This window comes from Megascapheus bottae, chromosome 31, assembly GCF_031878675.1.
Source record: "Megascapheus bottae isolate mThoBot1 chromosome 31, mThoBot2.hap1, whole genome shotgun sequence".
NCBI lineage: Eukaryota > Metazoa > Chordata > Mammalia > Rodentia > Geomyidae > Megascapheus > Megascapheus bottae.
The window spans coordinates 6,242,956-6,259,018 of NC_143539.1; the positions used below are offsets into that span (position 1 = coordinate 6,242,956).

The 16,063-nt window shown below is 51.1% G+C and overlaps 1 protein-coding gene across 2 annotated transcripts; it reads right to left on the reverse strand.

The window, feature by feature from the left end:
- Positions 1 to 6,109: 6,109 nt before the first annotated feature.
- On the reverse strand, positions 6,110 to 14,907 carry LOC150043813 (cytochrome P450 2F2-like). 2 transcript variants are annotated; one of them, XM_090322907.1, is made up of 10 exons: positions 14,843 to 14,907; positions 13,603 to 13,862; positions 13,370 to 13,532; positions 12,742 to 12,891; positions 11,330 to 11,490; positions 10,034 to 10,213; positions 9,521 to 9,662; positions 8,571 to 8,758; positions 8,003 to 8,144; positions 6,110 to 6,609 (listed from the first exon to the last, which is right to left on the reverse strand). In XM_090322907.1, exons 2-10 carry the CDS (start codon positions 13,771 to 13,773, stop codon positions 6,428 to 6,430), a joined length of 1,479 nt encoding a protein of 492 aa, XP_090179033.1. In that variant the 5' UTR covers positions 13,774 to 13,862; positions 14,843 to 14,907; the 3' UTR covers positions 6,110 to 6,427. The 2 variants fall into 2 exon arrangements, with proteins under 2 accessions (XP_090179033.1, XP_090179034.1); XM_090322908.1 differs by having other exon boundaries at positions 13,603 to 13,857; positions 14,843 to 14,859.
- Between the last annotated feature and the right edge of the window lie 1,156 nt (positions 14,908 to 16,063).

Genomic DNA, 16,063 nt, shown 5'->3' on the forward strand with positions numbered 1-16,063 from the left:
ATCGACACCTGGCTCAAACAGTTCCCAGAAGCATGGGCCGAGACTGGAGGGATGGAATTAGCTAAGCACTTTACAAAGAAACAAAACCTGGGGCCGACCCTGTCTGGGTCCAACAGTACCCCCATGTCTCTGGAGGCTCAGGTGGGAATAACCCCTCACATCCACCGCCTCCTGGACCAGGGAGTGCTACGATCCTGTCGGTTAGCCTGGAACAAACCTCACATTGGAGACTACCGGCCAGTGCAGGACTTGAGAGAGGTTAACAAGTGGGTTATGGACATACACCCAACTGTGCCTAATCCTTATACCCTCCTGAGTACTCTTAGCCCTGAAAAACAGTGGTACACAGTCCTGGAGTTGAAAGATGCCTTTTTCAGTTTACCTTTGGCCCCCAAGATTCAAGAACTCTTCGCGTTCGAGTGGACCGACCCAGAGAGGGGCATTAATGGGCAACTGACCTGGACCTGGCTGCTACAAGGATTTCAAAACTCACCCACTCTGTTCTACGAGGCCCTCCATGAGGATCTAACACCCTGATTTGAATCTCCTGCAGTACGTCAATGATCTTCCAGTAGCAGCACAGACCCTTGAGGGGTGCACCCAAGAGACAGAGGACCTCCTACAGACTCTGGAAAGCTGGGCTACCAAGCATCGGCTAAGAAAGCACAGATCTGTAAGACTGAGGTAACCTATTTAGGGTACCTACTGAAAGGGGGGCAAAGGTGACTAACCACTGCCTGCAAAGAGACAGTGCTCTGCATCCCCAGACAACAATCACAATGACAGGTGTGGGAATTTTGGGGGTCAGCCAGATTCTGCCAGCTGTGGATTCCTGGGTTCGTGGAACTGGCCAAGCCCCTGTACTTGGCTCCAAGGACCAGCAACCCTTTTGCTGGACAGAGGAAGCCGAATAGGCTTTCCAACAAATAAAGACAGCCTTACTGTCTGCCCCAGCACTAGGATGCCAGAACATTTCCAAGCCCTTCCAACTGTTTGTGGATGAGAGCAAGGGGATAGCTAAAGGAGTTCTGACCCAACACCTGGGTCCCTGGAGGTGACCCATCGCCTATCTGTCTACAAAGCTTGACTCCATGGCAGCTGGATGGCCTCCCTACCTCCGAATGATTGTGGCCATGGGGCAGGAGTATTGAGGGCATTCTCAAACAGCCCCCAGACCCATGGCTCAGTAACGCCCGGCTCACTCATTATCAAGGACTGTTGTTAAACCCTCTCAGAATTCTAACCCGGCCTCACTACTGCCCGATCCAGACCTGGAAGCCCCACTTCATGACTGTGCTGAGGTTTTGGCCCAAGTGCATGGAGTCAGAGAAGATTTGCAAGATGAGCCTCTGCTAGATGCGGAGATTGTCTGGTTTACCGATGGTAGCAGCTTTATGCACCAAGGCCAGTGGGGGCTGCAGTAGTCTCAGAGACTGAAGTCCCTACCTGTGGGAACATCAGCACAAAGAGCAGAACTGGTGGCTTTAATCCAAGCTCTAAGACTGGGTAAGGATAAAAGACTGACAGTTTATACAGACAGTCAGTATACCTTTGCCACCGCCCACGTACATGGAACAATATACAGAGAGGGGCCTCCTCAAAAATAAGGAGGAAATATTGGCACTCCTGGCTGCTCTTTGAGAAGCAAAGAAACTGGCAATAGTCCACTGCCCAGGACACCAGAAACCTGTAGACCTCGTGTCCAGAGGCAATCACCTGGCTGACCAGATTGCCCTGGAGGTGACCTTATCTCCAGCCCCAGCTCTAGCCCTCCAGCTCCCAGACCCGGGACCCAGAGCCTTACCACTGATCCCAGGGTACACGGAGGGAGACTTGCAATGGATCCAAAAACTCCCTATGGCACAGCTCCTCGACGGATGGTGGAGACACTCCAGGTGTCACATAGCACTCCCTGAGAAATTAGGGATGAAGGTGCTGCAAAGAGTCCACCATAGTACCATCTGGGAGCCAGAAAAATGCAAGACTTAATAAGACAAACTGGACTACAAATTAAGGAGACAGCCGGCAAAATCGATCGGATTGTCTCAGGCTGCAGAGTATGTCAGCTAAATAATGCAGGGAGAAATCAGCAAAATCCAGGGGCAAGGCAGTGGGGGGATAAGCCAGGAGCCTATTGGGAGGTTGACTTTAATGAAATAAAGCCAGGAAAGTATGGATATAAGTATTTGCTAGTTTTTGTAGATACCTTCTCAGGCTGGTTAGAGGCCTTCCCCACAAAAGGTGAAACTGCGCAGATAGTGGCCGAGAAGATATACTAGAGGACATCTTAACTCAGGTATGGCTTTCCAGTACTGATAGGTTTGGACAATGGGCCTGCATTTGTCTGGAAGATAAGTCAGGGATTGGCTTCCATACTTGGGACAAATTGGAAATTACATTGCGCTTACAGACCCCAAAGTTCAGGACAGGTAGAGAGAATGAACAGAACATTAAAAGAGACCCTAACTAAATTGACCATGGAGACTGGCACAAATTAAGTAGCTCTTCTCCCCTATGCCCTGTACAGGGTTGGAAATTCCCCCTTTAAACTGGGACCCCCTATGAAATAATGTTTGGTAGACTGCCCCCTATAATACCCAATCTTAAAGAAAACCTTGTTAAAAAAAGAAGAGGATGGTGATTTTGAACTTTTGTTTTCACTCCAAGCCCTGCAAAGGGCTCACCAAGAGGTCTGGCCCAAGCTGAGGGACCTGTACAAGATGGAACCACCTCCTGTGCCTCACCACTACAGACCGGGTGATTGGGTACTCGTGAAACGCCACCGGCAAGAAAATCTGGAGCGACGGTGGAAAGGACCCTTCCAGGTCATCTTAACGACACCCACCGCCCTCAAGGTAGACAGACTAGCTTCTTGGATCCATTACACCCACACCAAGCCAGTGGACTCGTTTCCAGACCTCATAGATCCCTCAGTTGAGACAACTTGGAAAATTGACTGGACCAAAAGCAGCCTGCTGAAGATTAAGTTGAGCCGCCAGAAACTAATTATGCTTATTTTGAGCTTTGGTTTCTTAGTGTGCTTACTTTTGTTATTACTAGCTTTGATCATAGGCCCTTGTGTGATTAATAAGTTAATTACTTTTGTTAAGAACAGGATTAATACTGTCCAGCTTGTGTTAAAAACACAGTACCAGTCCCTAGATGGCCAGGAATTACAAAATTATTCTAGTCTATAGAGATAGATCCAAGATCGGCTCTAGAAGCATCATGTGAGAGGAAGAAATGAAGAATGGAAAAATACTTGTTGGTGAAATAAGCTCCCTCACCCCAGGCCTTGTTCTGGGAATCAAAAAAAATGCAGAAAACACTTATTAACCGGGACGTGAAGCCCAGGTGGCAACGGTTCATCGCCCCAAGGTTAGACACCTGAGCTCTGACCAATCCTGAAGTCACCAGTGGTTCAATAAAAGCTGTGTGTAATCTCTGCTTGGGGCCTCTTAGCGTCACCAGCAACAAGTACACGGAGGACTGAGTTCGAACTCACAATAAACAACCCTTGCTGCTTTGCTTTGACTTCGATCTCTGGTGGTCCTTTTGGGGGTCTTCAGAATTCGGGTACAACAGGATTGCAAGTGTGAGCCACCATTCCGGGCTTGCTGTCTCCTTTCTGTCTCTCTTCCATCAATCTCCTGATAAATTCTTGCTACCATGCTCTCTCTTTCTTCCTGTTTCTCTCTCCCCAATCTACCTATCCTTCCTTTGTCCCCCCTTTCTCCTCCCTCCCATTCCTTTCCCCTGCCTCTCTTTTCCTTCCTCCCTCATCTTCTTCCTTCCCCCTCCTTCCCTCCCTCCTGTCTTCCTTTCTTTCTTTCCCAGCTTGCAAAATTCATGACACTTTTTGTTTTTGATCTTTCGTTTGTTCATTTGAACTTCCTTCCTTTCTTTTTTGCCTCTACCTTCTTATTCTCCCCCCACCTCGCCACCCCACTGCGCTGTCCCCTCGCCAGACAGCCTGCAGCATGTATTCTGGACTCTGTCTGCCCTGAGTTGAACACTGGGTACATATAAGGTTCCCTGTTTGCTCCAGTGTTCAGGGGTGGCAAACTGTGCTATGACCTTGCTGGTTATGAAACATGACACATGACACTAATGGCTCCTCTCCAATCTTCTTGTCCTGTCCAAACAGTTAAATCAGCCAGTGCTGGGACCTAGACCCTGCTGAAAAGCGAAGTATTTGGGACTTGTTTACTCTGCCATATTATGACACACACAGGGCCCAAGAGATTTGGTTAGTTTGTCACTGAAGCCCCTGGTCTGCCTGTAGAACCGGAAAGCTCTGGAAAGAATAAAGCTTGTGAGACTCAGGCCTGCAGCTGTCAATCAGAGCCTCTGACACTCATGTTTTCTCACCTGCAAGGTGACAAAAATGATTGTCTCAGTAGCTGTGGAAGAGATGCACTGAAGGACTGTAGAAAAATCAAGGCAAGCTCTGCCTCCAGATTCTCCCTCTAAATCAGTGAACCTGGAAGCTTCTGTCTATCCCCATAGGAGACTCTTCCTTTGTATTGCTACAGGGTGAAAATCACACATAAGTTTCATTGTGTGCACTGCAGAATTACATCAAAAGTTGAAATCACATCCTCACCCAAGTCACCTTTTGACTTCTTAAACATACTTATTTATTTATTTTTGCCAGTCCTGGGGCTTGACAGACTGTGTGCTTTCCCTGAGCTTCTTTTGCTAAAGTCTAGTACTCTACCAGTTGGTTCACAGTACTACTTCCAGGTTTTTCTGCAGTACTGAGGAATTGAATTCAGGGATTCATACATGGTAGGCAAGCACTCTACCATTAAGAAACATTCCCAGCCAAATTTTTATATTTAAATGCCAGTACCAGGACTTGAGTTCAGGACTGTACATTTTGGCTTAGAGTTATTTATCATTTTTCTTTTGCTCATGGCTGGCACCCTGACAACAGAGCCACACCTATACGTTTAGCTTTTTGTTGGTTCAATGGAGATATAGAGTCTTTCAAATTTGTCTGCCTAGAATGGCTTCAAACCATAGTTTTGGGGGCCGGAAGTTTGGCCTAGTGGTAGAGTGCTTGCCTAGCATGCACGAAGACCAGGGTTCAATTCCTCGGTACCACATACATAGAAAAAAAGAAGCCAGAGAGGTGTTGGGGCTCAAGTGGTAGAGCTCTAGCCTTGAGAAAGCCCAAGGACAGTGCCTAGGCTCTGAGCTGAAGCCTCAGGACTGACAAGCAAGCAAGCAAACAAAAAAAACCCAGACGTAGTGACTCGTGCCTGTAATCCTAACTATTCAGGAGGCTGAGGATCGTGGTTCAAAGATATCCCGGGCACTAAAGCCTGTGAGACTTTTATCTCCAACCACTGGAAAACGGGAAGTGGTGCTGTGGCTCCAGGGGTAGGGTGGTAGCCTTCAGTTGAGCTCTGGGACAGTGCCTAGGCCCAGAGTTTAAGCCCCATGACCCACAAACAAAACAAAACACAATTTTTAGCTTTCAGCACCCTGAGTAGATAGTATAGACTCCTGGCTAGAAGTTTACTTGTTCCCTATACCACAAGTAACATCATTAGACCATCCCCTCTCTCCTCCCTCTTGTACTTATTTCCTGTTACAATACTATCCGGGCACTGGTGGCTACTATGGTGTGTGTGTGTCTGTGCACACGCGTGCATGCGTGTGTATCAGAGCTGTACCTGACCTTTTTCATTCAAGGCTGGTGCTCTACCTCTTGAGCCATACCCCTACTTCTGGCTTTTTGGTGGTTTTACTGGAGATAAAGAGTCTCAAAGACTTCCTGAACCAGCCTGGCTTTGAACTCCGAGCTTCAGATCTCAGCCTCCTGAGGAGTTAGGATTACAAGTGTGAGCCACCAGTGCCCAATTTCTCATTAATTTTTTTGGACAGTTTTGGGGCTTGAACTCAGGGCCTGGGCACTGTCCTTGAGCTTGCTCAGGGCTAGTGCTCTACCACTTGAGCCACAGCACCACTTATGGCTTTTTCTGTGTATGTGGTACCACAGAATCGAACCTAGGGCTTTATGCATACTAGACAAGCACTATACCATTAGGCCACACTCCCGGCCCCTCATTTTCTTAATGATAGCCAGTCTGACCATTGGTAGGCAATATCAGTGTCATTTAATTCTGCCAAGACAGGTTAAAATCTATTAGAAAGATAACTTGTTGGGAAATGATATAGGAATTGCAAGTAAGGGAGAGTCACAGAACACACTGAACAGGTCCTGGGCACAGGGTGAGGGGTTTCCATGCCAAAGTGATTCTGTCTGAACTCACAGTGCATACAGGTACAGGACGGACATGGGTTGACAGGGGAAGGACACGTGACTACCAGACATGAAGGGGAGGTGGAGGAGGGCAGAATATTCCCTAGACACCCGCCACCAAGCTCACAGGACAGGCTTCCAGGTGTAGGGGTGTCAGCGGGGGATCATCTTCAACTTGAAAGGCCTGGGCACATTGCCCAGCCCAGAGCTGAGTGGAGTCAGGTCGATGTCCTCGGGCGCCACCAGCGGCTGCAAGGTGAAACGCTGCAGGATGGCGGTGAAGAAGAGGAAGAGTTCCATTCTGGCCAGAGACTCCCCCAGACACAGCCTGCGCCCTGCGGGGGTGACAGAGGAGGGACCGGAGGAGTGAAGGCCAGATAAGGGGTTGAGGGACTGCACCTTGCTCCCCCAAACCCTCAGAGGAAACCCTGAGGCTAGGAAGGTGCTTGGAGAAATTGGAGCAAATGCAAATTCAAAGCACAGCAGCTGTCCCGGGTTCAAATTTGGACAATGTCAGAAATAATTTTTCTGCTGTTAGGCAAGACAGTTTCTGGGCATTTTGAGTGTGCATTGCTGGGCTAGAGCTTGAACTCAGCTCCTGGGAGTCGTCCCTTGGCTTTTTCACACAAGGCTGGCTCTCTACTACTTCAACCATAGCCCTTCTTCTAGCTTCTTTGGGGGGTTAATTACAGCTAAGAGACTGATGGTCTTTTCTGTCCTAGCTAGCCTTCAGCTGTGACCCTGCAGCTCTCAGCCTCTTAAGGAAGTAGGATTACAAAAGTGAGCCCCAGAGTCTGATTTATAATCTGCATATTCATGGGTGTAGGAGTTGAGGCTAAGAGAAGGGAAGAAACAAATCCAAGATCACATCGACAGGATGGGGTGGGGGGTGCAAACCATCTGGGTGGGCAGCTGTGAGCCCAGCTCCAGCTCCCAGGCATGGTGGGGCTCGTACAAGTGAATATGGTCATTTTTTAAATTATTTTTCCTTGCTCCAGAGAAAATGGCAATGTTCCCCCTAAAAGCATAATTGAACCAAAATAAAGCACCAAAGCTGGAAGTGCTTCACCTGTGCCTCTTAGTGGCAGAGCTTTTATGGTTTTTGTTGTTGGTTGTGGGGCTTGAACTCTAGGCCTGGGTGCTGCGCCTGAGCTCTTCAGCTCAAAGTTACCTCCCTATCCCTTGAGCCACAGCCCCTCTTCCAGTTTTCTAGTGGTTAATTGGAGATACGAGTCTCCCAGTTTTTAGTGCCTGGGCTGGCTTTGAAGTGTGATCCTCAGATCTCAGCCTCCTGAGTAGCTAGGATTACAGGTGTGTGCTACCTCACCAGGCTAGTGGCAAAACTTTTAAGTTACTTTAGAGTTGGGAGTGTGAGTGAATCTCTGTGCATTCAAGGATAAGCATGGTGTGGGATGGAGAAGCAAGAGAGTTTATTTGGTGAAATTAGAACTAGGACTGCTCTGTAGCTACTCAGGAGGCTGAAATCTGAGGATGTTTTTTTCAAAGTCAGCCAGAGCAGGAAAGTCCATGAAACGTCTCCAATTAACCATCAAAAGGCTGGAAGTGGAGCTGTGGCTGGAGTGGTAGAGGGTAAGCATTGGGGGAAATATCAAGTGAAAATACAAGGTCTTGAGTTCAAATTTCAGTTACTGACAAATACACACAACAGAAACAAAACCAACAAACAAGAAACATTCTAAGGCTAGGAAGACTGTGTTATGTACTCACCAGCTGAGAAGGGCATTAAGGCTGGACTCTTCTTGAAAGACTGATTGGCTTCTAGAAAATGGTCGGGGTTGAATTCATGGGGAGTCTTGAACTGGCTGGGGTCTTGGTGCACGGTGTTAAGGAGGGTGATGACATCGGTGCCCTGTGAGGATGGGGAGGGGTTGGCTTTGTGCAAGCTGACATTTGCACTTTATAGATACCTGGAGTTCGCGGGCACATGGAAGGGGCAGAGGAGAGGCCACGGGACTCCATCTGGGGTTCCCGTGATGCTGGTGTGTGTGGTGGCGTCTGAGGAAGGAAGGGGGGGCCTCCCGCCCGTATAAGCAGATGCTCAGTGTCTAGGTGGGGAGACGTCTCAGAACCGGGGTTTTGGCCACAGGAGATCCTAGGACGCAGTGCGCACCCCCGGGGACTGGAACGAGGAGCCCCGGCGGCGCGTGCTGGTGGCAGGCCAGGGGTGTGGGATTCCCAGGTCCTGGAAGGGGCTGGGTTGGAGGGCTGCCCTGTGGCGAGGCCCGGGCGCCACGGGCAGGGGGAAGAGCGGGAGGCGGGTCGGGTGGGAGCGCACCTCGGGGATCAGGAAGCCGCGGAACTCCGTGTCCTTGATGACGCGGTGCGGCAGGCTCATGGGGATGACGTCAGCGAAGCGCTGCACCTCGTGGATCACGGCGTCGGTGTAGGGCATGGCGGCGCGGTCCTCCAGCGTGGGCTGGCGCGAGTGCCCCACCACCTTGTCGATCTCTTCCTGCACGCGGGCTGGAGGCCGAGGGGGAAGGCGGGGCGGGCCGGTCACCAGGGTGAGCCGGGAGCCCGGGAGGGGCCCTAGAGAGGACCCGTGGGTGTGCAGGGCTGAGCGAGAGTGCGCGCGGAGCAGGTGGGCGCGCGGGCGCCTGAGGGAGGGGCTGTGTGGGCGGGACTTCCGGCCGCTGCTGGGGTCCTGTGGGCGGGGCTTCCAGGACCGGGCCCGTGACTGATGGGCGTCGTGGTGGGATGGTGCGCGCCTGTGTGTGAGCGGGAAGAATCTTGGGGATCAATCCAGGGGCCAGGGGTGGAGAAATAGGGAGTCCCACACTGGGCCTTGTGGGCGTGGGGAGATAAAGGAGGGGTGTGTAGCCTTGGACCTTTTCAGAGCTGGGGCTTGGGAGGCGTGGCTTGGGGGCGTGGCTGGGGAGATGAATTGGGGGCGTGGCTATAGGCGGGAGTCGAGAGATCTGATAGAGGGCGTGGTTATGGGCGTGGCCTTTACAGGGTAGGGCGTGGCTTGGATGAGCTCTGGGGCGTGGTCGGAGTGTGGTGAGTGGCGCAGCTGGAGGTGGACTTGTGGTCAGGAGGACGGTCTTGATGATGCTTGGGGGTGGCCTTTGGCGGGGCTTTGAGGACTTAGGAATGGGCTCAAAAGTGGGACTGTTGCAGTGCGGGTGAATCTGGATCCCAGGTAGGAGGCTTGGACCCTGCCTCTTTGCCTGGGCCGACTGCAGCTTTCGCGCTATGTGGGTGGTAATCAGCACCAGTTTGTACCTTGAATTTTGGGGTATTTCATGAGTATGAGGAAGGAATGACGCAGCGTGGTGCCCAGCGTCTCCGTGCCACCGAAAAGCAGGTTATGCGTGGTCATCAGCAGGGTGTTCATTTGGAAGTGGGTGAGCGGGTCCTTCTTCTCCTGCAGAGGTTGACACGGGATGGTACAGGTCAGGGCCCAGGGATTCCACTCCCAGCCCTGCGCCACGGTGCTGGGTGCCAGGTGGGCTCACTCCCTGGTTACCTTTCCAGGGAGATGGGGCGGGTTGGGAGTGCGGCTTGGGAGGGGGCAGAGTCTAGCTGGGGAAAACCTCAGTCCCAGAATTCAGGATGAAGTCAGCACTGGCAATGAGCCGTTAATTAGGACTCTCAACAGAGCCCAGTACCCCAAATGGTCTTCCAGGAGAAAATTGTTCAGCCCCTGCACAATCTGGGATCGCTGGAGGTTTGTGGTCCGGGTAGCGAGAGAGTTTCAGGCTCGACTACAGGTGGGATTTCCAAGGCAAGGATTACCTCTGCCATCTTGGTGAGGAAACAATCGATGAAGTCCCGGGGGTTGTCGGGGTCTAGAGAAGCCTGGTGTTCGCGGACGCTGCGGGCGATCAGATCTTTCAAACCTCTGAAGTTCTGGAACATTCGTCGGTGTGACCCCACAGGCAGCCAGTCGAGAAGACCCGGGAAGATGTTGTAGAGCTGGGGATGGGGAAGAGTTGGAGGGGCTTGGAGGATTAGGCAGGGCGTGTTTGTGTTCTTTCTTTACTTTCCTGTGTTGCCTGTCCTGGGACTTGAACTCAGGGGCTGGGTATTTTCCCTGACCTTTTTTGCTCAAGGGTAGCTTTTTACTACCTGAAACTCACTTCTACTTTTGGTAATTTCTTAAAAACTCTTTTCTTTTCTTCTTTTTTTTTTGCCAGTCCTGGGCTTGAGCTCAGGGCCTGAGCACTGTCCTTGGACTTTCTCAAGGCTAGAGCTCTACCGCTTGAGCCTCAGCACCACTTCTGGCTTTTTCTATGTATGTGGTACCGAGGAATTGAACCTTGGTCTTCATGCATGCGAGGCAAGCACTCTACCACTAGGCCAAACTCCAGGCCCCTTGACTATTTTGTTTAATGGGAAATCAGAGTTTCATACACTTCTTTTGGTCTGGGTTGGCTTTGAACAGGATTTTTCAGATCTCAATCTGTGGAGACCGGGAGACGTGGCCTTACTGGGTCCCTCGATTATAGGCGTGAATGAATCAATCAATAGTATTACAGGGGGATTTTGGGAGCAGGGTATGTGGACGGAGGAAGAAAGGACAAACAGGGTAAATTAAACGCCAGGATACCTCCGATGTGGCCAGTCTTAAAGCAGATGTAAGAGGCTGTGGGTGGTTGGGTGGCTCTTCACCACTCTAGGGGCAATGAAGTTTCCTTCTCAGGAGGTATGTGGCCAAATAAGAACAGGGCTGTCCAGACTAGATCAGTGGAGGGGGGGGCAAGAGGAAATTGAGTGCTTTAGGCAGCCTGGACACCAGTAATGTCTAACATGGCCAGAGCGTTAGAGCAGGTGGGTGGCCGTGGGGTATGTGACCTGATTGGGGCAGTGGAGGTTCCTTGGCATGTGGGAGCAGGGCCACGTAAGAACTGACATGGGAAAGCTGGGTCTTGGCATTCCTTCTGCAGAGGGTTGTGGCGCGTTGTAGGAGTGGCCACACTGCCTGGATGTTGGTCTCTGCAGGTTATTTCTAATTTGTGTTTGAACCTGTGAACAATCCCCAACCCTCCCACCTCACCCCCAGCCCGGCTCTGTCCCGCCTCAGCTGCTGACCTCGCCCCAGGGACTGCTCATGATCTGGAAGTTGTCGTTGATGAAGCGGATAATGGTCAGCAGGCGCTCGTCGCTGTAATCGAAGCGGTGGCCGAAGATCACCGAGCAGATGATGTTGGACACGGAGCGGCTCAGTATGAACACTGGGTCGAAGGGCTCCCCTGAGGCGTGGAGAAGGGGGGAAGGGGACAGAGTCAGGTGTCCAGCTGTGGAAGACACCCTGTGCCACCCAGGCCTCTCAGCCCCATGCTGCCTCGGCTCCAACTGGCATGCTGGCTGGCCATGCAGCCACAGACCCAGCTCACAAGTTGTGGCAGCCACATCGCCACCCGCCAGACAGGCTGTGCACCAGACCCGGAAAGTACTCAGCGAGACACTGGGCCTCTGAAAACCACAGCATTCTGCAGATTTCCACAAGACCCCACCAACAGAACGGGTTTTTCCTGCCATCACAGGACGTTCCAGATGATCAGACTTGACAGAACACATGTAGCTGCTTTCTCTCTCTCTCTCTCTCTCTCTCTCTCTCTCTCTCTCTCTCTCTCTCTCTCTCTCTCTCTCTCTCTCTCTCTCTCACACACACACACACACACAGAGGAACACAATACTTGCCACCTCTAACAGCCACACAGGCCACAGTCAACAGAGGCAGAGGAACCATCTCAACAGAGCCACTCTGACCCACTAGTCCCAGCCCAGTCTGCTGCTAAGGAGACTTAATTTGAAGTGACCTGGCCCACAAGGAATCCTGTTCCCTGAAGCCTAGTTTTGTCTGCTGTCAAATGGACTTTGTGTGCGTGTGTGTTGGGGGGAATCTCCTGGGTAAGATCTGACCCACTAGGAGACTGGATTAAATACCTCCATGTTTCCTTCCCTACAACCCGTGAATAGAACACCTTGCTTTTCATAGTAAAAGGGAATTTGCAGATGTGATAAAGAATGGGGAAAGCCAGGCACTTGTTTCTCATGCTTATAATCCTAGCTACTCAGGAGGCTGAGTTCTAAGCATCATGATTCAATGCCAGCCCAAGTAGGAAAGTCTGTGAGACTCTGATCTCCAGTTAATCACAGAAAAAGCCAAAAGTGGAACTGTGGTTCAAAGTGGTAGAAAGCCTTATGCAAAAGAGCACAGGGACAGTATCCAGGCCCCCAGTTCAAGCTCCATGGCTGGCCAAGAAGGAAAGAAAGAAAACAAAAGAAAATGGTAAAAATAATAATCTGAGAGCCAGGAGCTTGGTGCCCCATTCCTGAAATCTTGGTCACAAGTGGAGCCTCCTCTAGGGGCGTCATTGTCCTCGTGAATCAAGTAAGGACTCTCCAAGTTTTGCATTCACAACAGCCCCTATTAAGAAGGATGCATGTTGATGAGGGGTGTGGACTGCATTCACTAAGGACCCCTTTACTGCCCTGACCTTGTGTGTTCTGCAACGATTCCAACAGGAAACTTCCTTCCTCCAGGATCCGCTCTTCAATGCTTTTCTTTCCCATCCCAAAGTTCCGTAGAATCTGGATAGAGAACTTTCTCAGGACCTTCCACCGTTCTCCATTGGAGAAAGCAATGCCTAAGGAGAAGAGGAGTGGTTAGCCCAATAGACAACTCAGTCCTTGAGTCCCCTCTTTCCTAATGTTTGCTGGAAAAGAGACTGAGTCTCTTTTCAGGAAGCCGCCAGCCTGAGTGAAACTGTTTTCTTTGAGTTTCCATGGGGCCATGGGCTTTCCTTTCCTCTCTTCTGGACACTCTGACTCTTTCTTTAAGGACCCTATGACTGCTGAGTGCTGGCTTCTCAGAAGACTGAAATCTGAAGATCATTATTCAAAGCCAGCTTGGGCAGAAAAGTCTGTGAGACTTTTATGTTCAATGAGCCACCAAAAAAGCCAGAGTGGTGCTTGGCTCAAGTGGCAGAGCACTAGACTTAAGCACAAGAGCTGGAGTTGGATAGTGATGGGGTTGGGATGGAGCTGCAGTTCAAGGTCCTGGGGTGACTGGAGGTGGGAAAGCTTGGGGCATGGAGGAGGAGGAGGAGGAGGGGAGACACTCACCATCGCCCTTGGTGAAGTTGAAAAACACTGGGTAATCTCCACGGCCACTGAAGTCCTCGCCCTGGTCCACCAGCGCCTCCTTCACTGTTTGGTACCCGCTCAGCACCACCACACGCCTGGGCCCCAGGTACACGGTGTACACGGAGCCGTATTCCTTGCTCAGCTGAGGAGGGGAGGAGGAGGTCACGGGGGCTCTTGCCCCCTCCTCCCACCCCCAAGGGCCCGTCCCCCACCTTGGTGAGGGAGGTCAGCAAGTCTTGGGAGCGGAGTTGCAGCAGGTTCCCCAGAACTGGGAGAGGCCTGGGCCCTGGGGGCAGCCGGCCCTTGCCCCGAGAGCCCAAGGACAGGAGCAGGGAGACCCCTGCCAGCAGCAGGAGCAGCACCGCCGTGCCCACGCCGTCCATGCCAGGCAGCCTCTGGCTCTGCAAGGCAAAGGCAGGTGAGAGCAGCTCCTCTCTGTCCTCCTGGAGTCTTCCTTCCTCAGGTCACTGCACTGGCGCAGAGAGAGGGAGAAAGGAGGTGGAGAGAGGCAGGTCAGTGGAGAGGAGAGGAGAGAAGAGAGGGGAGGGGACAAAATAGGAGGGGAGGGGTTTGGGAGCATAAAATAGAGGCAGGATAGTAGTTACAATGAGACACAGGTAGATGAAGATTAGAGAGACTGAGACTTAGATATTACTGGACACGGATGTCTTTGTATTCTTAGATGTCCGTCTGGTCTGTAGGTCTATGTATGTATGTATATGTATCTCTAAAGATACCAACTCCTGGGCTGTCAGTGTGGCCTAGTAGTAGAGTGCCTGCCTAGCAAGCATGAAGCCCTGGGTTTGATTACTTTGTACCACATGCATAGGAAAGGCTGGAAGAGGTGCTATGGCTCAAATAGTAGAGTGCACTAGCCTTGAGAAAGCTCTAGGGCAGGCTCCAAGTTCAAGCCCCAGTACTGGCAAAGAAAAAAATAAGATAGCAACTCCACACCTGGATAGATAAGGGCAGATAAATTTACATAGACAAAGAGATGAGGCAAATTAAAATGCAGAGATTGAGCCATATGGAGAGGGAAGAAAGAAAATCTAAGGAGGCTGAAAGATGCAGAATCAGAGCCTGAGAAAGGAGAGATAGAGGAGAGGTACAATTTTTTAAAACAACCACCACAACCACAGAAGGAAGCAGGTTTTGTCTTAAAAACAACAAAAACAGAAGAAAAAGAAAAATACCCAGAGACAGACCGCAAGATTAAGAGAAGAGAAAACAAGTGATGGGGGGGTGATTTGGGGCTGGGGGGTTGAGGGGAATGGAGAAGGAAAGAGACAAAGTCTAACTGACTTAGAAGTAAAAGAGCCACAGCGACAGAACACACACCCAGAGACACCTTGATTCCCACAAAGACTGGCAGGTAGGTTTGGGGTGAGGGTGATATGGATCCCACAGCCTTAGCTTTGGGGAGTCCCTTGTCCTCCTCTGTTTCTCCCTTACCTGCTGTGCACAGCTGAGGTAACTTTGGGAGATCTAGGGGGTGGTGACTTCTCAAGTTGTTTTTATCTGCACCTACCTTATCCCCACCCACCTTCCCACCATTCTCTGGGTCAGCAGTCATGGAAGAGGGGTGGCCATAGCCCAGGAACCCTCCTTTATCTGGGGCCTTATAGCCTGCAGGCTGAGCTGTGGTCATGTTAGATGTGTGTCCCAGATCAGGGCAAAGGCTCTTCTGCTCTAGGCTGGGCTCTGGGGAGGGGTGGGGTTGTGGGGTTGTGGGGGGTGACTGCAGGAGGGGCCTGGCCTGGACAGGAGCAGATCCAGTGCTGCGCTGAGTTCCTTTGTCATTTTGGACACTTTGGTTTTTATTTCTCTGGGTTGAAGGCCAGTGTTGCCAGCCTTACTGACCAACTGATCAGAAGTCATTTTCTTCCCTGGAATTTTCTTTCTTTCTTTTTTTTGCCAGTCCTGGGCTTGAGCTCAGGGCCTGAGCACTGTCCTTGGACTTTCTCAAGGCTGGAGCTCTACCACTTGAGCCTCCGCACCACTTCCGGCTTTTTCCTATGTATATGGTACCGAGGAATTGAACCTGGGCCTTCGTGCATACTAGGCAAGCACTCTACCACTAGGCCAAACTCCTGGCCCTTCTTTTTTGTTGTTGTTGTTGGTTGTGGGGTTTGAACTCTGGGCCTGGGCATTGTCCCTGAGTTCTTCAGCTCAAGGCTACTGCCCTACCCCTTGAGCCACAGTACCACTTCCAGTTTTCTAGTGATTCACTGGAGATAAGAGTCTCATGGACTTTCGTGCCCAGGCTGACTTTGAACCATCATCCTCAGATCTCAGTCTCCTGATTAGCTAGGATTACAGGTGTGAGCCACTTCCCTCAGCTCCCCTGAACTGCTTTTTGCTCAAGGCTAGCACTCAGATCACTTGAGCCACAGTGCCATTTCTGGCTTTTTCTTTTCTTCTTGTTGGTTATGGGGCTTGACTTGTGGGCCTAGGTGTCGTCCTTGAGCTCTTCGGTTCTACGCTCTACCCCTTGAGCCACAGTGCCACTTCTGATTTTCTGGTGGTTAATTGGAGATGAGTCTCTCAGATTTTCATGGCCCAGCTGGCTTTGAACTGCAAGCCTCAGTTCTCAGCCTCCTGAGTATGAACCCCAGTGCTCTGTACTTCTGGCTTTTTCTGATTGTGTGGTGCTGAGGAATCGAACCCAGGGCT